The sequence below is a fragment of the Syngnathus typhle genome, linkage group LG4 (assembly GCF_033458585.1).
Source record: "Syngnathus typhle isolate RoL2023-S1 ecotype Sweden linkage group LG4, RoL_Styp_1.0, whole genome shotgun sequence".
NCBI lineage: Eukaryota > Metazoa > Chordata > Actinopteri > Syngnathiformes > Syngnathidae > Syngnathus > Syngnathus typhle.
The window spans coordinates 3,165,091-3,191,666 of NC_083741.1; the positions used below are offsets into that span (position 1 = coordinate 3,165,091).

General features: G+C 45.5%; 1 protein-coding gene and 1 long non-coding RNA gene across 2 annotated transcripts in view; one reads left to right on the forward strand and one right to left on the reverse strand.

Moving 5' to 3' along the window:
- The window catches only part of LOC133152430 (cell migration-inducing and hyaluronan-binding protein-like), a 233,489-nt gene that overhangs the window by 60,394 nt on the left and 146,519 nt on the right, over positions 1 to 26,576 (forward strand). Inside the window, 5 exon segments of the mRNA XM_061276012.1 lie at positions 1,638 to 1,804; positions 8,031 to 8,168; positions 12,215 to 12,353; positions 20,880 to 21,116; positions 21,348 to 21,527. Coding sequence (XP_061131996.1) covers positions 1,720 to 1,804; positions 8,031 to 8,168; positions 12,215 to 12,353; positions 20,880 to 21,116; positions 21,348 to 21,527 — 779 coding nt within the window. The 5' untranslated portion in view covers positions 1,638 to 1,719.
- On the reverse strand, positions 13,689 to 21,350 carry LOC133152434 (uncharacterized). The gene is made up of 2 exons (XR_009714132.1): positions 21,202 to 21,350; positions 13,689 to 17,744 (listed from the first exon to the last, which is right to left on the reverse strand). It is a non-coding gene; the product is annotated as an uncharacterized LOC133152434 (long non-coding RNA).

Consider the following 26,576-nt stretch of genomic DNA (forward strand, 5'->3'; position numbering starts at 1 on the left):
GCGGCTCTGTATGGGAGAGACCTTGAAGAGGAATAAAAACACCCTTGGAAACTAAAACTTGCCCCTCGTCGTGACTCAAAGCCGCAACAAATGTTTCGGATTTGTGTGGGGTACATTGTGACAGCAAACGAGCAGGTGATCGAGCAAGCGTCTGATACGAGAGCATTGCGTTCGTATGGAGCGTGTTTGAAGTGAACGGCAGAGACGAAAGGAACAAGGCAAAGTGTTGTGAAATAAAATATTACCTGTAATACGCATTTTGTTATTTGCTGATTGAAACTGCTAATTAAACTGTGAATTGAAACTAATAGGAAGAAAACAACTCTCGCTCTTTATATAGCTGACGTGTCTTGCGCATCCGTTCTGCGCATCTGTAATGGCAGCCTCCGTATGATATCCGGTTTGCGATGGAGATTAAAAACCAAACAATATTTGACAATAACACACCATCAAGGATTGCACCATTGCATCAAACGATGTGTCGTCAATTATGAATTTTACTGACTAAGTGTGTTGGGCAGGATGGCTGAATGCGATGCGCGATTGACAACAAACAAGAAGAAAGGTGATTTCAAGTACTATTTCGAGGGAGATTTGTCATGTCTCGTCCCCAGTTTTGCTATGTGTCTAGGTTGCCATAGTTTCTGTTCGCGTCGCCCCTCCCTTCCTGTGTCACCTCAATCAATGTAACGTGTTTTGTATTTAAGTCCTGTCTGCCCCTCGTTCACCGTCGGATCATTGCATGTGTTACTGTCATGATGTCTGTTTGGTTTCTGTTCCTGTCTTTGGTAATGTCAGCCTGTCTTTTTGTTCCACGACTTTGTCGGTCAGTCCTGTTGTTGGTTTTGTTGTACCATGATTTTCTTTAAAATAAAAAGAAAAAAATTAAAAAAAAAAAAAATTAAAAAAAGTTTGTACCCATGTATAATGCGCACCCCAGATTTTAGGACAATAAATTAGTTAAATTTTGCGCATTATACACGGAAAAAAACGGTAATTTATTGTCCTAAAATCTGGGGTGCGCATTATACATGGGTACTTTTTTTTTTTTTAATCCGGATATCATACGGAGGCCGCCATTACAGATGCACTTTCTTCTCTGCTGTTCACTTCAAACACGCTCCATACGAACACAATGCTCTCGTATCAGATGCTTGCTCGATCACCTGCTCGTTTGCTGTCACAATGTACCCTACACAAATCCGAAACATTTCTTCGCTATTGAGTTTGCTGGCGCATGCGCAGTGATACTGACCGGCAGAATAACATTCGGTTGTTCGCAAAGATGATCTTTTTTCTGAAATAATTTTACGTTTACGGACTTAAGTAGGAGTCAAAATTTGGGTGCGTATTATACATGGGTACAGGTTTTTTTTCAGCATCAACATGCCATTTCTAGGGTGCGTATTATACATGGGGGCGCATCATACATGGAAAAAACGGTAATTAAAATGTAAGACAAAAGCCAAGTCACATCCCTTGAAATTTTTAGTAAAAGGTTAATCATCATAAATGCTAAAATTCAAAAAATGGTGCTGTTGTGCTGAAACCTCAGGTCAAGCTATGTCTAAATATAGTTTAGATTTTTAAAGATGTGCGTGTCATGTGAAATTCTCTTTGCATATTTTCTTTTTCAGATATTTTTGATTACCACTCCCTGTGAACTCCACTTCATCTGCAGTCCAGTGGGAGGTCCGAAACAACCTTAAGGCCTCTGGCATGAGGTTGCTCAGTGGGAAGCCGAGAGAGATGAAGACATGTTTTGTGCTTGTTGCAGCTCTGCTGTTCCCTACCATCGAAGCATGTGAGTTATTGAATTTTCACTGACCTCAAGTATTTCTAAATAGAATAGGTGAGTTAAGGGTACATAAAAGACTACATAATCAATAGTCAAAGCCATACTTCAGCAATATTCAAACCATTTTTTTTTGTTATGGAGAGAATGTTGTGCTCCTTGATCCATCACCTTTCAGTGGTGACGTACGTATGTGCTCCCCAATGTTCCTTGAAGATAATTTGCACAAAGCCCCTGGTAGGGTTACTCTTTACAAATAGATGAAGAGACCAAACACAGAAAACCCCATATAAATTAAAATAAAATATTTGGAACTCTGCGTCTTCGCCTAGTCACTGGTCACTAGAGCTGAAGGACGTTGAAAGACGCTGCCCATTCATTTGTACGCAGCAAATTTGCCTGTCCAATTTCACCATGGCTTATACGGTCAACAGAGCTTCCAGGGCTGCAAAGAACCCAGCCTTTGCAATGGCCTTTGGAGCCTGTGAATTTGGACACAGCATTTGTGTACAGAACTTGTGATGTGCACAAAATCTCATCACACCACATCCTTGCTGTAGCCCAAATTAGAACAAATTGGTGGAAATGTCTGCATGCGAGAGATTTAGAGCGATCATTTCTCTAATTACATTTCTATAGAGTTTGATGGATGCTATCTCGCCCAGTCTTCAAACACGGACATATACATAAGGGACACTGAAATTCACATTGACGCCCAAGCACTACTCTGTGAGTGGGCATGTGAGTGCATTAATTTCCAAATGTCGCCTGACTGGTGCATCATGGAGTAACAATAGGCCCCTTGTGCCTGAAGCCACAGGGGAGGCATTTTATATTGCCAATGTTACTGACGACATATTTTTTTTTATGAAAACACTGACTGCACAGGTATAGAGATTGGCAACTTAAGATGGGTTCACTCTCCCAATGGCGAGTAAACGGCATTTTTAGTCAATTCTATGTATGTCTATGTGTTCAAACTCTTGCCAGCCCAAATTTGAATGCCTCCCTGGTGAGGAGTTCAGGGCGTCCCAATAGGCGAAGGCCTTGGGTATGACCCGGGCATGCTGGAGAGACTGTCTCTCAGCTGGCTTGAAAACAATTTGGGATACCCCAGGAGGAGCAGCACGAAGCGACTAGGGAGAGGGAAGTTTCAATAAGAGCCATTGTGAAAACATTAAAAAAAAAAAATTCAATAGATAGTTCATGTTTTCAGAAAAACCGACTCTTTATGACACACTCAACCATACACCCCAACATAGCACACACAATATACTCAACATGAGGGTGTGGTGAAACCTGGCAACATCAATTAAGTCTAACTCAAAAGACCTGAACCATGAATACCACAAAACACAAGTTAAGATGGCTTCAAACACCACCAGTTGAGAATTACTGCTTTACACTCTTGAGAGGGGCTGGACCTTCTTCCACTCTGGAGTTGCCCACGGTGAGAGGCGTCGAGCAGGTGTGGGTATACTTATTGCCTCCCGGCTGAGGGCCTGCACATTGGGGTACACCCCGGTGAACGAGAGGGTAGCCTCCCTCCGCCTTCGGGTGGGGGGACGGGTCCTGACTGTTGTTTGTGTCTATGCACCAAACGGCAGCTCAGAGTACCCACCCTTTTTGGAGTACCTGGAGGAAGTGCTGAAGAGCGCTCCTTCTGGGGACTCCATCGTTCTACTGGGTGACTTCAATGCTCACGTGGGCAATGACAGTGAGACCTGGAAGGGCGTGATTGGAAGGAACGCCCCCCCCCCCCCGATCTGAACCCGAGCGGTGTTCTATTATTGGACTTCTGTGCTCGACACGGATTTTCTTTAATGAACACCATGTTCAAACATAAAGGTGTCCATGTGTGCACTTGGCACCAGGACACCCTAGGCCGCAGTTCGACGATTGACTTTGTAGTCGTGTCATCGGATTTGCAACCGCATGTTTGGGACACTCAGGCGAAGAGAGGGGCGGAGCTGTCAACTGATCACCACCTGGTGGTGGGTTGGCTCCGATGATGGGGGAAGATGCCCGTCCGACCTGGCAGACCCAAACGCTCTGTGAGGGTCTGCTGGGAACGTCTGGCAGAATCCCCTGTCAGGAAGATCTTCAACTCCCAGCTCCGGCCGAGCTTTTCCCACGTCCCGGGGGAGGCGTGCGACATTGAGTCCGAGTGGACCTTGTTCCGCGCCTCCATTGTTGAGGCGGCCGACCGAAGCTGTGGCTGTAAGGTCATTGGTGCCTGTCGTGGCGGAAATCCCCGAACCCGCTGGTGGACACCAGGGGTAAGGGATGCCGTCAAGCTGAAGAAGGAATCCTATTGGGCCGTTTTGGCCTGCGGGACTCCGGAGGCAGCTGACAGGTACCGGATGGCCAAGCGGAACGCGGCTTCGGCGGGTGCTGAGTTTGGCGAGGCCATGGAGAATGACTTCTGGACGGCTTCAAGGAAATTCTGGTCCACCATTCGGCGTCTCAAGAGGGGGAAGCAGTCAACACTGTTTACAGTGGGGCTGGCGTGCTGCTGACCTCGACTCGGGACGTCGTGTGTCGGTGGGGAGAATACTTCGAAGACCTCCTCAATTCCACCTACACGCCTTCCATTGTGGAAGCAGGGCCTGGGGACTCTGAGGCGGACTCTCCAATCTCTGGGGTCGAAGTCACTGAGGTAGTTAAAAAATTCCTTGGTGGCAAGGCCCCAGGGGTGGATGAGATCCGCCCGGAGTTCTTAAGGGCTCTGGATGTTGGGGCTGTTATCGCTGACACGCCTCTACAACATTGCGTGGACATCCGGGACAGTGCCTCTGGATTGGGGGTGGTGGTTCCCCTCTTTAAGAAGGGGGACCGGAGGGTGTGTTCACATTACAGGGGAATTACACTCCTCAGACTCCCTGGTAAGGTCTATTCAGGGGTGCTGGAGAGGAGGATCCTTCGGGAGGTCGAACCTCGGATTCGGGAGGAGCAGTGTGGCTTTCGTCCTGGCCGTGGAACAGTGGACCAGCTCTTCACCCTCAGCAAGATCCTCGAGGGTGCATGGGAGTTCGCCCAACCAGTCCACATGTGTTTTGTGGACTTGGAGAAGGCGTTCGACCGTGTCCCTCGGGAGGTTCTGTGGGGGGTGCTTCGGGAGTACGGGGTACAGAGCCAACTGATACGAGCGGTTCGATCCCTGTATCACCGATGCCAGAGTTTGGTCCGCATTTCTAGCAGTAAGTCGGATTCGTTCCCAGTGAGGGTTGGACTCCGCCAAGGCTGCCCTTTGTCACCAATTCTGTTCGGGATGAGGGTCAGCACCTCCAAATCCGAGTCCATGGTCCTCGATCGGAAAAGGGTGGAATGCCCTCTCCGGATCGGGGATGAGATGAGATCCAAGTGGAGGAGTTTAAGTATCTTGGGGTCTTGTTCACGAGTGAGGGGAGGATGGAGCGTGAGATCGACAGGCGGATCGGTGCAGCGTAGGCAGTAACGCGGACTCTGTACCAGTCCGTCGTGGTAAAGAGAGAGCTGAGCCAAAAGACAAAGCTCTCAATTTACCGGTCGATTCACTCTCCTACCCTCACCTATGGTCACGTGCTATGGGTCGTGACCGAAAGATCAATGACGTTTTGAGAAGCAACTTTGTGATTTTGAGGAGCATGTTTTTTTGCAGATTAAACTCAAGGACCTGAAGCAAGGGTTTAATTAAAGAATACAAATACGACAGTATAACTAGGGAGGTGTAGGAATATTTTAATATTCAAGTATCCTCCTGAATAGCTGTTGAATAATTGAATATTCAGATAAAATATATCTTTGCTTGGTTAAAGAGCAATTATGACTACAAATGAGAAAAGGAAAATCACTTAATTGACAAATGATCAAATGGTGTGCTTTGTTTTAAAAAAAAATCAGTTTATTTTTCTCATTAAGATTCGCACTTATTGCATGAGAAACAAATTGTCACAAATGCGTTAACAGCTTTCATGCAACTTGATTTGAATAGCAAGCATTTTAGCACGTGACGTTACAGTAAGTTCATGGTTGTACGTTAAGTAGCTTGAATATAAATGAATAAATAATACCCTAAATATTGGCCGTGACCGAAAGAACGAGATCCCGGATACAAGCGGCCGAAATGAGTTTTCTCCGCAGGATGTCCGGGGTCTCCCTTAGAGATAGGGTGAGAAGCACTGTCATCCGGGAGAGACTCGGAGTAGAGTCGCTACTCCACGTTGAGAGCAGCCAGATGAGGTGGCTCGGGCATCTCATCAGGATGCCTCCTGGACGCCTCCCTGGGGAGGTGTTCCGGGCATGTCCCACCGATAGGAGACCCCGGAGACGACCCAAGACGCGCTGGAGAGACTATGTCTCTCAGCTGGCCTGGGAACGCCTTGGGATCCCCCGGGATGAGCTGGATGAAGTGGCTTGGGAGAGAGAAGTCTGGGAGTCCCTCCTGAAGCTGCTGCCCCCGCGACCCGACCCCGGATAAGCGGTAGAAGATGGATGGATGGACACTCTTTCTTTGTATTATCAAAGTAATTGAAATTTTAATGGGTTCCCTGCAGTTACTCATTTACTCATAGTTCAAACATAATATGTACTTTGCAGAGGTCTCCCTCCCTCCTGTTTCTCTCTGTGAACAATGCAATTTTAGACACAGCTTTTCTTGATGTCTTGATACAATGGTCACGTAAAAATTGTCATCCCACATGCCCTGCAGAGGAAATGCAAGCTAGATTAGTGTTTTCCTATCAGTTCCACAGTGACTTTTTTTTTTAAATTGGACAGCTGGTGTGTCCATGAATCACAGTCTGCCGACTGTACTAAACGACCTCATCTCGCCAATATTCTTAAGTTTACTAAAAGCAGATTTAACAACAACATGCTCACAAAAAGCTGATGACAAAAGCCTGTTGTGATTACAATGATTAAAATCAAATGCATGTAGTTTTCACTATTTGAGCATCCCCTGCATTCCTTTGAATCCTGACATAGTAAACTCTGCCAACTGATGGCCTAATATAGCGGGTAAACATAGTTTTTGACAGCTCAATTGAGTTTTGAAATGTGGTGCCACACATAACGAGGAAACAAAATATCAATTTATTTATACTGCTTTTATAATGTATTGAGTATTCATGATGACCAACACAGCACACACACATACAGTATAACGATGTCCAGCATTGTACCAAGACTGGTTTGTGAGAGGCACAGTGATGCTGCAGGTCATCTAGACTGCCTGGAAAATACAAACAAGAGGCAAGAATTGTCGTAAAAGAAGAACTTGAGGTAGCTAGGCTGACTGTCTGCTAATTATATTGTGGTTGGAAACACCATTTTTATTGTGGTGAATGACATGACAGATATGTTACACAACCTCCTAAACCCCTCCAGCACTCCTCTATTTGTGTTTGGCAACATCTTCAGGTAACTTCCTAATTGGCTACTGTTCTGTTTTCTGTTTACAATAAAATCGGAGAGGAGAAATTTTTAGAAAACGTTCTTTTAGAGACCAGATAATTAGACAGCAACGGATGAAAAATGCTCAAATTTGACCCACGTATGTGTGTTTATGTGTGTGTGTGTGTGTGTGTGTGCATGTGTGTGTATTTACTGTCCTAAAAGATAGAATAATAGAACACTGGCTTCATTGTCACAACTAAACAAGCATTCTTTGCACACAGCAGATAAAAATCCATTTGCACCTTGCTTCTTATCAATACATGGTAACTCCACTGGGAAATCTATTTGACATTGGAAAGCCCAAACCAGTAAATGCCATTTGTGTGTCTATTTGGCGGCAGGGAGATGGGGCAACCACTCACACTGATCACAAAATTGAAACTCAACTGGAGAGACGCAACATTTATACAGTGAGACTCAACAGACACAAATTGTACTGTACTGACTTAAAATTAAATGACATATTTTCCTTAATTTAGTTGAACAGTACTTCATGATTTACTGTTAGCTACTCTTCTGGGCAATATTTAACGGTCGAATCTGGAAGGAATTGTTTAAATATTAATGGACTTTTATAATGTAAGATTATGTGACATTATGCGATATATTTCTTCCTCTTAATTTATTGTATGTTTGGGCTGGAAATCTGAAAATCCAGACTGTGCGCTGTGAGATTTCAGAGCAAAACCTAATAGTACAGCTAATATAGATGAAGAAATGGCGCTATAGTATTATAACTCCTATGGTTCTGTGAATTACGGTAAATATAGCTGTTGTTCCCTCCGTCATACTCTTTCAGTGTGTCCTGACAAAGAACCAGGGCTGAAGCCATGGATGCCGGGACATAGTAAACATCATCGTGTTGTCATCAGTTATGGCAGGAAGGTCCTCCTCACAACTTCCGCTACTGTGCACTCCATTGAAATTCTTAACGGAGGTGAGGCAAACCAATCCATGTTTACCCTTTGTTTTTAATCTGTGGAGTAGCATTGTTTTCGATGCAACAGAAGTACCAAGGGCATTCTTAAATCTGCTTTAAAACAATGATGTCTGCATTGCTGCATCATCACTTTAGTTACCAACTACCGTATTGGCCCGAATATAAGACGACTCTGATTTTAAGACGACCCCCTCTTTTTCAAGACTCAAGTTTGAAAAAATACTTTTTGAACACCAAATTTAATTTTTATACAGAAAATAATTACAGTACATCTGAAACAAATGATTATAACAATATACCGTATTTTTTGGACTATAAGTCGTGTTTCTTTTTCATAGTTTGTGTGGGGGGCCGACTTATACTCAGGTGCGACTTATATGTGAAATTATTCACAAATTTCTACCCGATCATTAACACATTACTTGTATAGTTGATCACTTCACATATTATTTTCACTTTAAACCGCATGAGGGCGCATTATGGCTGTGGAATAATTGGAGCCTCACTGACAATGAGTTCCATTCACTGACTTCCGGATTCAAGGAATTTAATGATTTGGAGTGACACAGATGGTTCAATAAACTTGTTATTTATGTTATAGTTATTTGACATATAGGTTATTTAGAGTAGCAACGTGTATGGTGTTAGACTTCAGTAGTTTCCGATTGTCTAGCGAGGTCGTGAAGGCAGCGGGGGGGGGGGGGGGGGGACACGGGGAGCAGGGCGCTTGCTTGGAGCACACACACATATGTTGAGCTCTTGTTTTCTGAAATAAAGAGCCGGTTACCAAACCCACATCTTGCCTGGTACTTTGGTAACACTACAATATAGTTACATATATACGTAGATCTGTGGAATAATTGGAGCCGCAACTGACAATGAGGCTGACGTCAGCAGCGCACGTAGGTCCAGAGTCAACAGATGTTTTTTTGTTTTTGTTTTATTGACAGAGGATGAATATTACGATACATTTAATGATTTGGAATGACACGGATGGTTCGTTAAAATTGTTGTTTATATTACATTAATAAGATATATCTAGTTTGACCTCAGGGGCGCACGTAGTTCCGGCGTCAACAGCTGTGTTTTTTTTTTTTTTTTTTTTTGACACAAGTGACACAAGACCAAGATTCCGATGTATTTAGTGATTTGGAGTGACACGGATGGTTCAATAAAATTGTTGTTCTTATTATTGTTATTTGATATCTAGTTTATATATTGTTATATGGGCCTGTGGAATAATTTGAACTGCAACTGACATCGGGTCCGATGTCAGCGGCGCGCTGCACACGCGGCGTTGTTTACAGAAAGGATGAGGAATCTGATTGATGGATTTAATGTTTTGGAGTGACACAGATGCTTTGATAAACGTGTTATTTATTTTATAGTTATTTGAATAACTGTTAATGTTATGTCAGGCCCGTTCTCAGCTCCTCGTTTGTGTTTATGTCACGTTAGCATACGGCAGTGCTTCTCAAATAGTGGGGCGCGCCCCCCTATTCCTGGGGGGGCGCGTGTGACCCTGGGGAACAGGCTTTTTTTTGGCAGTACTAGAATAAAGTGTAATTGCGCGTTTACTACAGCAGGGGGCAGTGGCGCTCTCATTGTTACTTCTGTCACGTTTGCGACAGTGCAACATTTTACGACTTACAAGACAAGTTAGGATAGTCATGGTGGAGAGGGGGGGCGCGAATAGTTTTCTTCTTGCTAGGGGGGGCGTTTCAGAAAATAATTGAGAAGCACTGGCATACGGTATCGTTTAGCCTGTTGTTGCTGGTTCATGTCTGTTCTTGGTGCTGGATTTTTTTCAAATAAATTTCCCCCAAAAATCTTATGGGACTTACATATGTTTTTTTCCTCTTTATTGTGCATCTTATGGCTGATGCGACTTGTACTCCAGAGCGACTTTTAGTCCGAAAAATACGATAGTCAAGAAAAAAAGCATGTTATTTTGCCGCATTCAAATCATGCAAAAACTGTCTATCACATCTTAATATCTGAACATTTAAATATGTAAATTAAAGTGCAAACAGATTTGTAAATGAATGGCTTCTGGTTTTTGAAATGTAAATAAACCAATCTATTGTGATAAAACAACTAAATTGCAATAACTGCATTAACCATCAAAGAAAAGTCTAACTGTAACTGTAGTCTTGAAACAAATCTGAATAAGAAAAAACATTGCAATAAAATAATGCAAACTGCTGCCGCTATTTTTGTTCTTCGTGACAGGGGTTCGCTTTGGCCTGGGGAGTTAAGTTCAGCATTCGCTTTGAAGACATCTGGTGCCATCTAGCGTTGTGAATAGGTATAATGTCTAGAACCCGAATGTAAGACAACCCCCACTTTTTCAGTCTTATTTCAATGCAAAAAAGACCGTCTTATATTCGGGCCAATACGGTAATTTTGATTCTATGTGAATGTTAGTTTTCATTTTTGTTGGGACGTGTTGTGAACTGAACAAAATAAATCCTGTTAGAGGAACCTCGGCCAGTTGCCCTCAATTGAATACGACGTGACTAGTCATAACCATGCATGACTGAGAAATGTTGCTTCTTATCGCTGACCCTCTGACTTTTCTCCTATAAATGGCGATTAGTAGGCTCATAAATTTGCACCTCCTGGGATTACCGTTTTTTTCCATGTATAATGCGCAAAATTTAACTAATTTATTGTCCTAAAATCTGGGGTGCGCATTATACATGGGTACAAACAAAATAAAAAGAATTAAAAATGTTGCTTTTTCTTTTTAAGAAAATCATGGTACAACAATTTTTGAAGAAAATCCTGTCACGGATGGTTCCTTACAACGTCACTTTCCTCTCTTTTCATTTTAAACTAACTGATCGCGGTGGTGGGCGGCTCGGTGGGGCACTGGGTAGCACGTCCGCCTCACAGTTAGGAGGGTGCGGGTTCGATTCCACCTCCGGCCCTCCCTGTGTTGAGTTTGCATGTTCTCCCCGGGGCCGCGTGGGTTTTCTCCGGGCACTCCGGTTTCCTCCCACATCCCAAAACCATGCTTGGTAGGCCAATTGAAGACTCCAAATTGTCCCTAGGTGTGAGTGCGAATGGTTGTTTGCCTCCGTGTGCCCTGCGATCGGCTGGCAACCGTTTCAGGGTGTCCCCCGGCTACTGCCCGATGATGGCTGGGATAGGCTCCAGCACTCCCGCGACCCCCGTGGGGACTAAGCGGTTCAGAAAATGGATGGATATATAATAAATAATTGTGATAAATAACTGGAACATCACTCAAATATTGGTGATCCCGTTGGGAGTCCGTCGAGTTTTCTACTGCATGCGCAGTGATACTGAGCGGCAGGTTTTAAGTAACCCGGCCAGGTCATACCAAAGACTATAAAAATGGGGCCGATTGGCTACCTGCTTGGCACTCAGCATTAAGGGTTGGAATTGGGGGGTTAGATCACCAAATGATTCCCGAGCGCGGCGCCGCTGCTCCCCTCTCCCCCAGGGGATGGATCAAAATCACACGGGGATGGGTCAAAAGCAGAGGAAAAATTTCACCACACCCAGATACGTGTGTGACGATCATTGGGACTTAAAATAAATAAATAAATAAAATAAAAAAAAGTCGAAATTTGGGTGCGTATTATACATGGGTACAGGCTTTTTTCCAGCATCGACATGCCATTTTTAGGGTGCGTATTATACATGGGGCGCATTATACATGGAAAAAAACGGTACTTTAAAGAGTTTTGTACCATGGTAAATCGCTTGATTTAAGATTTAAGCAGCTTCCTAATAGGTGCCTCAGAGTCAAATAACTTTAAAGGTAAAACATGCTTTGCTATTATGTAATCCATAAAACGTGTTATAGGCCAAGGTCTTCTCGATGATCAAAGAATCTAATGTAGTAAAAGCAAGAGCTAATTTCATAGAATAGATGCATGTGTGTTCACAGCCTGTACTGATGGTCATAAATGGTGTCTGAGGGCAATAGAGCTGCAAAGAAAATACAAGGTTTAAATACTGTTTTCCCCTCTCCCTCTTGTCTCTTCTTACACTTGTGTCCCTCACATGTTTAGGGAAATTAGTGATTGCTGACACCAACCGGCCCATTCTTCTTCGGACAAAACACATTCTAATTGGAAATAAGGGGGAACTGCACATTGGAAGTCCAGACTGTCCTTACAAGGGCAACCTTACCATTTCTCTGTTTGGAAGGTAGGCTTAAGTCAAGAATTAATTAAATATTTAATTAATTAATCAATCAATCAAGGCATGGTCCATTAAAAGATTAATACAAGATATTACAAGGTAAAAGAACAGAAATATTGAAGTAAAAAAATAAATATTGCAAAAACAATGAAAAATGCAACATAGGGAATGGTATCTTACAGTAATCAAACTAGAATTCATATATATGTATGTATATGCAACATGTTCATAGCCAATAGAAAAGATTGATTGGTGAATGAATGACAAAAATCATTGTCAATTTCACCCATTAACTGATGTTGAGGCTTTTATTTAATTCTTCCAGTTTTGTAAGTCTTCGGAAATAAATGTTTGCAGTAAGATAAAGTTGAAAAACAGAAGCCGACTTTAGGTGTTATGTCATGAATCGGAGTGGAAATGGAGCAGGGCGACCAAGTGCAGCTTGGACGAGGGTTTATTGGCGGAACTCAAAATAAAGACTCGGTAAACTGACAGAACTCACTAACAAAACCAACAACAGGACTGACCGAAAAAGACGTGAAACAAAAAGACAGGGTGAGATTACCATAGACAGGAACCAAAGAGACATCATGACAACAACAATGATTCGACAGGGAGTGGCACACAGACAGGACTTAAATACAAGACAGGTAACAAGAGGCAGGTGAGAATGATCACACTAATCATGGGCACACAGGAGGGGAGGGGCGAGCACACAGACAAAACTATGACAATATGGACATGATCGGGGACGAGTCGTGACATGTTAATTAATTCATCCTAAAATGAATACACAACGTTTCTGACAGTCAATTAGTCATTTAAAGACATTATTTAAGTTTTAGGTTTCTGTAGTCCTCCATAAAAAACGATTGTCCTCCATAAAAACTGATTGTATTTCCGTCCATCCATCCATCCATCCATCCATCCATCCATCCATCCATCCATCCATCCATCCATCCATCCATCCATCCATCCATCCATCCATCCATCCATCCATCCATCCATCCACCCTTTTCATCTATCCATCCATCACATCCATTTGCTTTGGTTTTGCTTTGCTTTACCTGACCTGTTTCGGCGGGTTCTTCCGCCTTCATCAGAGTGTCACTGATGTGGTTATGATGCGTCTTTATCAGCTGATGGATGAAGGCGTGGCTCACCTGTCAAATCTTGACAGGTGAGTCACGCCCTCTGCTGTCAGTTCACCTCTCCAAAATGCTGTTCCAGGTTGTAGAGAGCATGTAGGCTCCCTCGTCCCTGTCGATGGTCCTCGGGCCCCGCTTGCGGATCTCAATGGCCTCCGTGATCCAACGCTGATGGTTTTTTTCTTCAGTGCGGATGACTTTGGCCTTTTCCCAGTCCATGATGTGGTTTTCTCTTTTACAGTGGTTGGTGATGGCTGACTTGTAGTGTTCCTGTTCTGCTTGTAGTTTTATTGCTCTTGTTTGTCTTGTTGCTTGGTTTGATAGGCGTGCTTATGTTGTATTTTTTCATGGTTCTTTTGATGCGTTCTGTAATTCCTCTCACATACGGCAACGTCACCATTCCGCTGGGTTCTTGTTTCCGTGTTTGTTTCTTTCTTTGCTCCTGTGTTTTGTATTTTTTGTTTTTTACCTGTTCTGCACCTTTGGGTATTGCCCATTGTGGATACTGACATTTTTCGAGTGCGTGTTATATGTATTTTTCTTCCTGTGTTATGTCCTCCGGATCCGTGATTATTGTTATGCATTCGTATAGTGTTCTGACTACTGACAAACTGAGCCATGAAAAAATAAAACATAAGCACGCCTATCAAACCACATACAACACTCCGTCCGATACTGGTCCACCCAAAAGACAGAGTCATTCCGGAAAATAAATGCAATTCCATATACGAGATTCCATGCAAATTATGCAATAAATCATATATCGGGGAGACGGGGAGGAACTTCATCACAAGAAAAACGGAACACAAGAAGGAATGTGAGAAGGAGACAGCAACAAGACAAACAATAAGCAATAAAACTACAAGCAGAACAGGAACGCTACAAGTCACCCATCACCGACCACTGTAAAAGAGAAAAGCACATCATGGACTGGGAAAAGGCCAGAGTCATCCGCACCAGGGCTGTGGACTCGGTCGGAATGTAGGTAAGACTTCAATGGCAGGACCCGTGTTTAGTCCACTAAGAGGGTACATCTCTACTACCTTGTGACTTGTGTGCCTCAAAGGCAGGGCTGTGGACTCGGTCGGATTTTTGCACCGAGTCCGGCCTCTTGACCATGAGTCCGAGTCCGGCTGTCCATTTTTTCTGTTAATTCATGTGACTGCTTATTCTTTATTAAAGGCTAATTTAGATCAAAATCTAAATAATTACAACAGTTTTGTGATGGCTTTGTCTTTATTAAACCTATAAACGAATACAATAAACAGATATTTTCAAGTTTTAATCATTAATTACACCATTATAGCTCAGACATTTATCTAAACACAAATAATTAGTGACGACCCCACAACTATCGAAACACATCAATGATATAAACTGGGTGACATAATCGTCCTTGACATTGGTACATAATGTAAACATTAGCCTAAGTGCAACTCAACGTGGCCGCATTGATCGTAACTTACGCTCCGTTCCCCCCCCAAATCTAGAGGCAAAACATTGTTCTCCCGCTGCTCCAGGGTTCTTCCATCTTGGCATTGTGGGTCTTGTACGTGCACGCACGCACGCAGGCAGGCACGGGCGCGCACGCAACAATTAAATTTGTCTTCATAACAAGCAAGCAGGGCTGTGGCAGTATTCCTACGCGCATTCTCAGCAGCATGATGAAAATAAAATTCAATAACGTCACTGAGGCATATTTTAACGAACTCCACTTCATTGTATGGCTTTTTAGCTCAGTTGAAACAATGCAAGTGTGACAGTCTCTGAGTGCTTCGTATTTTTTTTGAAAAACTGTACCTATTTTTCTGCCTGACTTTTCAAAGTCTCCAAACTTGTGCTTGCAAAATTCAGTCCCTTTTGCAAAGTCCTTATCGATATAGGCATGAAGTGAGCTGAAGTGGCGCTGACCATTTGAAGCTTTTAAATGCGCCAATGACGTCCAACATATCAGGCAGAATGGCTTGCCATAGCGTTCAACAAAAAACAACTTTAACTTTAAAAACGTCCTGTGTTCATCGTCATATATTCGTTTAGCTGTGCATTTTTTCCTTGCCATTTTGGCAAGCGCCTTGTTAGCTTTTCTGGACCTAATGGGCCCCCGTAGTCACAGTCGCCATTCATTAAAAAGCCAGCAAAACCAATCGCTCTGTTTGTCCTTCCTCCTTTGCGGGATTTCCCCTCACACGCATGCGCGTTTGACCAAAAACCATATTGAACTCAATCGAAGCAAATACGCACAAAAAATAATCACAAATGTTTATTTTTTTTATTGTCGGACTCGGTGGACTCGGTCAAAATCAGCACCGAGTCCGGCAAAAATGACAGAGTCCGACCAAGTCCGATTCCCCGAGTCCGAGTCCACAGCTCTGATCCGCACTGAAGAAAACAAACATCAGCGTTGGATCAGGGAGGCCATTGAGATCCGCAAGCGGGGCCCGAGTACCATCAACAGGGACGAGGGAGCCTACATGCTCTCTACAACCTGGAACAGCATTTTGGAGAGGTGAACTGACATTAGAGGGCGTGACTCACCTGTCAAATTTGACAGGTGAGCCACGCCTTCATCCATCAGCTGATAAAAACACGTCACAACCACATCAGTGACACTCAGATGAAGGCGGAAGAACCCGTCGAAACAGGTCAGGTAAATAAACCTAAAACAAATTGTTTGATATAGAAGAACCAGTGAAGTAAAAGAAAAAAGCATGTTATTTTGCCTCATTCAAATCATGCAAAAACTGTCGATCACATCTTAATATCTGAACATTTAAGATTCAAGATTCAAGCGTTTTTATCCGCCATGTTTGAGCGTGCCAAACAAGGAATTTGACTTCGGTAAATCACACCCTCTGTTCAACATTTAGGTGACTAACAACACTCAGGACATGTGAAAAATGGCAAATATTCTCAAACATCCCCTGATCTTAAACTCCCAAAAGGGCAAGGAAAAACTCAAAACTCCAGCTAGGGGAAATGAGAAACCTTGAGAAGAGACCACAGATGGGAAGGTCCCTCTTCCAGGATGACCAGGCTGCAATGGATGCAGAGAGGACACATAGTAGTACAAACAGTGTCGACAAATTCAAAAAAAGTGTGGAGAGCAGGATGTTATTGCACAGTAATGACTCTGAGACTCTAAGAGTGGTGTGAGCAACAGCCTGGGGGAAGAAGCTGTCTCTGTGTCTGCTGGTTTTGGCGTACCGAGCTCTGTAACGCTGTCCGGAGGGGAGTAGATCAAACAGACTGCAACCTGGGTGAGAACGGTCTGTATAGATGTTCGTTGCACGTTTCCTGGTCCTGGACAGGTACAAGTCTTGGATAGATGGGAGGTTGATTCCGATGATCTTTTCTGCAGTCCTGATTGTCCGTTGCAGTCTGTGCTTGTCTTGTTTGGAGGCCGATCCAAACCAGACAGTGATGGAGGTGCAGAGCACAGACTGGATGATGGCAGTGTAGAAGGTCTTCAGAAGCTCTCCCGGCAGGTTGAACTTCTTGAGCTGTCTCAGAAAGTACAGCCTCTGCTGGGCCTTCTTCCGGACAGAGTCTATGTGGCCGGTACATCTCAGGTCCTGAGAGATTGTGGTTCCCAGGAACTTGAAGGTGTCTGTGGAGAGAATAGTATTACTGCTGATAGTGAGGGGTAAAAGTGGTGAAGGGTCTCGCCTGAAATCCACTGTCATCTCCACGGTCTTGAGCGGGTTCAGCTCCAGATGGTTTTTGGCTGCACCAGTAGACCAGCCACTCCACCTCCTGTCTGTACGCAGTCTCATCACCGTCCTGGATCAGTCCGATGAGAGTGGTGTCGTCTGCATACTTCAGGAGCTTCACAGGAGAGTCACCTGAGGAGAAATCATTGGTGTAGAGAGAGAAGAGCAGTGGGGAGAGGACGCACCCCTGAGGGGCTCCAGTATTGGTGGTCCGGGTGTCAGATGTGATGCCCCCCCAGCCTCACACGCTGTCTCCTGTTGGTCAGGAAGCTGGTGATCCACTGACAGGTGGAGGCAGGCACCGCAAGCTGGATGATATTCTGTTGGAGGATGTCAGGAGCGATGGTGTTGAACGCCGAGCTGAAGTCCACGAACAGGATCCTGGCCTACGTTCCTGGGGTGTCCAGGTGGTGCAGGATGTAGTGCAGTCCCATGTTGACCGCATCATCGCTGACCTGTTTGCCCGGTAGGCAAACTGGAGGGGATCAAGCAGGGGGCCCGTGACCTCCTTCAGGTGGTTGAGCACTAACCTCTTTCCTCTATCCCACGGTGACGAGACATAGTACACGATAGACATACAAGTAGACGACACAAAATAAAAACAAGAAGGCACAAACAATAAATAATAAATTAATAATATGAGTGATGAATAAATAATAAACAAATAACACAATAAATAAGAGGAGCAAAACTGAGCCAGTGTGCATACAGCAGACAGTAAGCATAGCGCAAAGTACAGGACGCTACGCAGAAAGGGGGAGAGAGTTCAGGATCCTAACAGCCTGGAGTATGAAGCTGTTGGTGAGTCTGGTGGCGCGGGAGCGCAGGCTCCTGTACCTCTTCCCAGAGTGCAGAAGATCAAACAAAGAGTGAGCGGGGTGACTCACATCACTCACAATCGTGGTCGCCTTATGGGTGAGATGGGAGGTGTAAATGTCTTTCAAGGAGGGGAGTGAAGCACCAATAATCTTATCCTCAGAGGACCGTTTGGCACGGTACGCAAACTGGAAGGGGTCTATGGTGTGGGGGAGAACGGATCGGATGTGCTCCATGACAAGCCGCTCAAAGCACTTTATCATGATGGGCGTAAGTGCCACGGGGCGGTAGTCATTGAAGCAGGACGGAGCAGATTTCTTCGGCACAGGTACGATGGTGGCAGCCTTGAAACACGACGGGACGACGGCCTGCTGCAGGGAAATGTTAAAGAGGTCACCCGTCAGCTCCCCAGCGCAGTCCTTCAGCGCTCGACCCGGGATGTTGTCAGGGCCCGCCGCCTTACGGATGTTGATAGCGGCAAGCGCCCTCCTCACGCTGTCGGCAGAGAGGCACAGGGGCAGCTCGTGTGAAGGGGGAGTGGCCTTCAGCGGGCAAGTGCTGTTCTGAGCGTTGAAGCGAGCAAAGAAGCAGTTTAGGTCATTAAACAGACGGATGTCGCCTTCACAGCTCTGCGGCGCGGGCTTGTAGTCCGTGATGGTCTGAATGCCCTGCCAAAGGCTCCTGTTGTCCTTGAAGTGGCCGGTAATTTTGCAAGAGAACGCCCGCTTCGCTTCCTTGATGCCCCAGGACAGGTCGGCCCTCGCAGTCCTCAAGCCAGCCTCATCTCCCGCTCTAAAGGCTTTGTCCCTGGCCCTCAGCAGCCTGAAGACAGCCCCTGTCAGCCATGGCTTCCGGTTAGCCCGAGTGACGATGGATTTTGAGTGAGTCACATCATCAATGCACTTCGTGATGTAGGAGGAAACGGAGTCAGTATACTCCTCTATGTCTGTCCGATCGTCGCAAGTGGCAGCCCTCCTAAACATGTCCCAGTCAGTAGTGCCAAAGCAGTCACAAAGTGCATCAGAGGCACCCTCAGGCCACACCCGTACCCGCTTGCGAACCGGTCTGGATGCTCTCACCATTTGTCTGTATGCGGGCAAAAGCATAACAGTGATATGGTCAGAAAGTCCAAGATGGGGGCGGTTTTGAAGGCTCCTTTATGCGAAGAGTAGACCAGGTCTAGGAAGCTGTCGCCACGTGTCGGAAAATTAACATGCTGGTGAAGCCTCGGAAAAACAGACTTCAGGTTAGCATGATTAAAATCCCCAGCGAAGATGGTGAAACCGTCAGGGTGCGCTGTCTGTTGTTCACTGACAGCCTGGTACAGTTCACTAAGAGCCGCAATCCTGTCGTCTTCGATGTTGGAAGGCGGGATGTAAACCGCGACCAGCAGAATCGCGGTAAATTCCCTTGGCAGGTACAAAGGACGGCACTTAATGATCACAAACTCCGCCAGTGGCGAGCGGTGCTTGCATACCACTACAGAGTCCCGGCACCATTCGTCACGGATGTAGACGCATATCCCACCTCCTCGAGATTTTCCCCCTTGTACAATGGCCCGGTCTGCCCGATAGCACGCTAGCCGCTCCAGATGTACAGCAGAGTCCGGAATGTCGACGGTCAACCAAGTCTCAGTGAACACGAGCACACAGCAGTTACGCACTGTCCGGTTTGAAGATCTCAGCAGGCGAATCTAATCCATTTTGTTGTCCAGCGATCGAACATTCGCCAGGAGAATGGAAGGCACAGCTAGGCGAGCTGGGTTGGCCGCCAGCCTGGCCCGGACGCCCCCGCGCTTGCCCCTCTTCAGCCTCCTCGCACACCGCTTCCTACGCTTCCCAACCGGAGGAGGAATAGCAGACGAGTCCGGCGACGCTTCAGGACGTAGCAGTCCGAGCTCCTTTAATGTCCCCGCGTCAAAGTCCGGAACTCCACAAAACTCGCTTTCGCCGATGTCGAGCAGAACCTGCCTGCTGTACTTGTAGCACGACTCAGTACTACGAGATGAACACTTAAAACTGCCGGACAAACACTCATTAAACGAACAAAACACCGTTCGGGCGGGACAGAGAGAGGTTGCTGCGTATGCATCCGCTGCCATCTTGCTTTATATATGTAAACTAAAGTGCAAACATATTTGTAAATGAATGGCTTCTGGTTTTTGAAATGTAAATAAACCAATCTACTGTGATAAAACAACTAAATTGCAATAACTGCATTAACTATCAAAGTAAAGTCTAACTGTAACTGTCTAACAACAACTTTCCAAATTTTCCGTCAGTAAGTAAAAGTTTAATCTTTTACAAAAATACTCACTGATAGCAGTTATTACGAATAACCTGCAAAATGAACCTGAAAAAGTGTATATCAAACCTTTGTGTTGTAACCCTTCACAATAATCAGTAGCCAATTAGTACAGCAGCTCTGTTTCAAAAGCGTTGGTGAGTACATAATTCCCTCTCCTGGGATATTGCTTTATTATTGTTTATCTGGTTTTGTTTCATCAATAAACATTCCCAAATAAAGAACAACATTCCGTTAATGAGCAGTAATCAGAAAAAATGCAGAATCAGTCTTTATCAGAATATTCTATACAGCAATGGAATCATCGAAAAAAATGTCCATTCTAAAAAATATTAATAGTGACAACCCTGAACCAGGCTGACCCATTTCCCAATACATTATTTGATTTGAATATCTGTATTTCCACTACCACATGGAGGTGTTCAGTCTTACCAACGACAAGCTTTTACGAAACTGTAATGCAGTAGTATTAACTTATGCTCTCCAAGAGCTGTGATATACCTGTCGTATATTTGTTAATTATCAAAATGACTTCTCTGCACTGCTGTTCTTAGGTCAGATGATACTGATCAGGAGCACAGCTATTTTGGCCGCAAATATATTGGCGTAGGTACCGGAGGGACTTTGGAGATCCATGGGGCAAAAAAGCTTTCATGGACTTTCTTGAACAAAACCATCAATCCTGGAGAAAGCCTCCAAAATCACTACCTGTTGGAGAAAAGCTGGGGGAACCGAGGGATTATTGTCCATGTAATTAACCCCAAGAAAGGAGAGGTACTGAGTAATGACAGGTGGGTGGGCACTCAAAGTTGAAGTGTGTGTGCATGTGTGTGCGTGTGTGTGTATGGGCGTACGTGCGTGTGTGTGTGCCGTTACCTGCTGATTAGGACGTGTCTATAGACACCGTTCGTCGCCGGTCAGCCCACGCTGATTCTTCTGCTTTGACACACGCACACCTCCTACCTGATTCTCGTTTGCCTGATTAACAGATTACAAGATTTACCTTACTGTCATTCCCACAGGTTTGACACATATCGCAGTAAGGATGAGAGCAATCGCCTTGCAAAGTATTTGGACGGTGTGGCTACCGGATTTATTGTAGCCATGGTGGTCAATGATGAGGGTTCCAACAACATGGAGGACTCCGCCAAAAAGAGCATCTTCAAGCTTGGCAGTCAGAATATCAACAGTTTGGGATTCAGGTATCTTTTATCTACACACTGTGTTTTGTGTTTCTCAAAGCACATTACTAACGCAACATTACTACACTAATGCATTCACGGTAACTAATAGGGCTGCACGATTTTCAAAATCACAACATTAAAAAAAACTTGGGGAAAACCCCCGATACAATATACTGTGTTTAGTAATAATAATATTTGTAGTAATGTAATAGTTTGTGTTATGGTCTTTGTAGTTCACTGTGTTTGTCTAAAAAGAGTGAAAAGTCTGCTGCTTTAAAATGAAGACAACAATATTCAAGTGTTCAAGATGTCGGCGCGTGCATACGCAGCGACCTCTCTCTGTCCCGCCAAAACAGTGTTTTGTCCGTCTAATGAGTGTTTGTCCGGCAGTTTTTTTTGTTTGTCTCGTCGTACTGAGTCGTGCTACAAGTACGGCAGGCAGGTTCTGCTTGACATCGGCCAAAGCGAGTTTTGTCGAGTTCTGGACTTTGATGCGGGAACATTAAAGGAGCTCGGACTGCTACGTCCTGAAGCGTCGCCGGGCTCATCTGCTATTCCTCCCCTGGTTGGGAAGCGTCGAAAGCGGTGTGCGAGGAGGCTGAAGAGGAGCAAACGCGTGGGCGTCCGGGCCAGGCTGGCGGACAACCCTGCTCGCCCGGCCGTGCCTTCCATTCTTCTGGCGAATGTTCGATCGCTGGACAACAAAATGGATTACATTCGCTTGCTGCGATCTACAAACCGGACAGTGCGGGACTGCTGTGTGCTCGTGTTCACTGAGACTTGGTTGACTGTCAACATTCCGGACTCTGCTGTACATCTGGAGTGGCTAGCGTGCTATCGGGCGGACCGGGCCATTGTACAAGGAGGGAAATCTCGTGGAGGTGGAATATGTGACTACATCCGTGACGAATGGTGCCGGGACTCTGTAGTGGTATGCAAGCACTGCTTGCCACTGGCGGAGTTCGTGATCATTAAGTGCCGTCCTTTTTACCTGCCAAGGGAATTTACCGCGATTCTGCTCGTCGCGGTTTACATCCCACCTTCCAACATCGAAGGCGACAGGATCGCGGCTCTTAGTGAACTGTACCAGGCTGTCAGTGAACAACAGACAGCGCACCCTGACGGTTTCACCATCTTCGCTGGGGATTTTAATCATGCTAACCTGAAGTCTGTTTTTCCGAGGCTTCACCAGCATGTTAATTTTCCTACGCGTGGCGACAGCTTCCTGGACCTGGTCTACTCTTCGCATAAAGGAGCTTTCAAAGCCGCCCCCCTCCCCCATCTTGGACTTTCTGACCATATCACTGTTATGCTTTTGCCCGCATACAGACAAATGGTGAGAGCGTCCAGGCCAGTTCGCAAGCAAGTACGGGTGTGGCCTGAGGGTGCCTCTGATGCACTGCGTGACTGCTTTGGCTCTACTGACTGGGACATGTTTAGGAGGGCTGCCACTTGCGACGATCGGACAGACATTGAGGAGTATACTGACTGTTTCCTTCTACATCAGGAAGTGCATTGATGATGTGACTCACTCAAAATCCATCGTCACTCGGGCTAACCGGAAGCCATGGCTGACGGGGGCTGTCTTCAGGCTGCTGAGGGCCAGGAACAAAGCCTTTAGAGCGGGGGATGAGGCTGGCTTGAGGACTGCGAGGGCTGACCTGTCACGGGGCATCAAAGATGCAAAGAGGGCGTTCTCGTGCAAAATTACAGCCCACTTCAAGGACAGCAGGGACGCACGGAGCCTTTGGCAGGGCATTCAGACCATCATGGACTACAAGCCCGCGCCGCAGAGCTGTGAAGGCGACGTCCGTCTGCTCAATGACCTCAACCGCTTCTTTGCTCGCTTCGACGCTCAGAACAGCACTTGCCCGCTGAAGGCCACTCCCCCTTCACACGACCTGCCCCTGTGCCTCTCCGCCGACAGCGTGAGGAAGGCGCTTGCCGCTATCAACATCCGTAAGGCGGCGGGCCCCGACAACATCCCGGGTCGAGCGCTGAAGGACTGCGCTGGTGAGCTGACGGATGTCTTCACAGACCTCTTTAACACTTCCCTGCAGCAGGCCATCGTCCCGTCGTGTTTCAAAGCTGCCACCATCGTACCTGTGCCGAAGAAACCCGCTCCGTCCTGCTTCAATGACTACCGCCCCGTGGCACTTACGCCCATCATCATGAAGTGCTTTGAGCGGCTTGTCATGGAGCACATCCGATCCGTTCTCCCCCCCACCATTGACCCCTTCCAGTTTGCGTACCGAGCCAAACGGTCCTCTGAGGATGCCATCTGCTCTGCCCTCCACTCGGCCCTCACCCACCTGGAGAGAAGGGACTCGTATGTGAGATTGCTGTTTGTGGACTTCAGTTCTGCCTTCAACACCATTGTGCCACAACGCCTCATCAGCAAACTTGACACGCTGGGCCTCAGTACCTACCTCTGCAACTGGCTACTGGACTCTGTCAGAGGCCACAGGTAGTACGTGTTGGCGACAAAATCTCCGCCAGCATCACGCTGAGCACGGGGGCCCCCCAAGGCTGCGTGCTCAGTCCGCTGCTCTTCACCCTCCTGATGCATGACTGCACTGCAACCTACAGCGACAACCGTATAGTCAAGTTTGCTGACGACACGACTCTGGTGGGTCTCATCACCAAGGGAGACGAGACCCAATACAGGCTGGAGGTTGACCGTCTGACCACGTGGTGCAGGGACAACAACCTCCTGCTGAACGTCGACAAGACCAAGGAGATTGTTGTGGACTTCCGGAAGGGTCACACCCAACACCTGCCGCTGACCATCGACGGTGCTGTGGTGGAGAGAGTGAGCAGCGCCAAGTTCCTGGGGGTGCACATCAGTGAGGATCTCTCCTGGTCCACCAACACCGCATCACTGACAAAGAAAGCCCAGCGCCGCCTGTACTTCCTGCGGAAACTCAGGCGAGCGAGCGCCCCTCCGGCCGTCATGACTACATTTTACCGCGGCACCATTGAGAGCGTCCTCTCCAGCTGTATTGCTGTTTGGGGTGGCGGCTGCACTGACTACAACTTGAAGGCCCTGCAGCGCATAGTGAACACGGCTGGTAAGATTATTGGTGCTTCGCTCCCCTCCTTGAAGGACATTTACACCTCCCATCTCACCCGCAAGGCGACCACGATTGTGGGTGATGTGAGTCACCCCGCTCACTCTTTGTTCGAGCTTCTGCCCTCTGGGAAGAGGTACAGAAGACTGCGCTCCCGCACCACCAGACTCTCAAACAGCTTCATACGCCAGGCTGTCAGGATCCTGAACTCGCTTCCCCGTTCTGCGTAGCGTTCTGTACTTTTACTGTCTGTATGCACACTGGCTCTTATTTGTTGTGTTATCTGTTTATTTATTATTTATTATTACTCTTATTATTTATTGTTTGTGCCTTCTTGTTTTTTATATTGCGTCGTTTACTTGTATGTCTATCGTGTAATATGTCTTGTCACCGTGGGATAGGGAAAACGTAATTTCGATCTCTTTGTGTGTCTCGGCATGTGAAGACGTTGACAATAAAGCAGACTTTGACTTTGACTTTTTGGCAATTTTAAATATTGCTGTGTCGCGATATGCCGCTATTGTTGCATCCTTATTTTGCTGCCCTTGTAACTAACCTGAGGCGTATTCCAGAAAGCGGGTTATGTGAAAACTCTGAGTAAGTTAACCCTTAATGAGGGAAACTCCGAGTTATCCATTCCAGAAAGAGAGGTAACTTAAACTCTGGGTCAGTTACTGCGATAACTTACTCTGTGAACATAACCTGCTCACCGGCAAGTTTACTACAAGAGACCCAGAGTTTCTACCTGTCTCCCCTCACACAAAGAAAGCGGTTAATCATGGATGGGCCGTTCATTCAAAATCCGATCGACATCAAAGCCGTAATAATTAGAAATGCTTTATGTCGCGAGAGAATTTTCTGACCCAGATTAGACGTTTTATCATTTCGAACGCTACCGCTTTTCTTTGAACAGTATAATTTATCTCAATAACCTTCTTCCACCATTGAATGGCTTATGGTACACCCACCTGACTTGTGTGCAGGCACCACAAGTTTGAGTCTCACATATGGCGCTGTGGGCATGTGACTTTTTTTTATTTTTAAAAAAAAAACCTTCTCCGGCCATATATCTCCAACCTCACACACTGCGGACGAGCACTCACATCAGAGCAACTTTAATGCATAGTACTGTTTTTTTTTGCAAATGGCATTTTCTTTATAATATTGGGGAGGCAGAGCATTACTTTTTCCTGTTAGCTGAGAAGAACTCAATGTTTGTTTTAAAATAGTATTTTATTGAGTGTTAGTGTAGGCTACAGTGTCCCATTTTAAATTACTTCAATAGGTATGAAACATAAATGTGTTTGTGTCAAGTTTTAATCCACAAAGTGTAGAATTAACTGAAAGGATATTGGAAAACATTTTATATGTGGGTTTTATTATTTGAAGTAGCCACTAAATTAGTATTTTAGTTTAAATTAACATTGACTTTGTGTAATAGCCCAAGTCCATATAAAATAATTAACTTAAAATCAAAGTGAGGTGCAATCACAGCCTAGCAAAACATGCCTTACCTTCTTGACTAATGTTTTTCATGTGTTTCATATTGAGCTGCTTCCAAGTCCTTTTTTCCTGTTGGATTGCACCTAAATGAAAATCAAATTTCATTCCTATTTAAATTCATAACTATAGGCTACGCTGCGCTCTTATGGTTAAATGGTACATCAACGGAATAGTACATTCAAACCAGTGACGTGCGTTGAGGTTCATGACTGGGGAGGTACTGACGAAGCATCCCGGGATCACTAGCACCCCCTGGCATAAGGCTGGAGAAATTATTTTCGTACCCTCCGTAAGATCTCTTTTCAAAGCCGTTTTGTTCATCTAAAGAAACATGACGTTACAGACAGATATACAAAATTATTGAGATTAAAAGGAAAATGATGGCAGGGGAGGTGTAGCCTCCCTTGCCTCTTCTGACCGCACGTCCCTGGTTCAAACTGACGCATTGACTCGGGCGTCAATTTCCTCCCATGACGTCTCTCTCTTCTTCGCT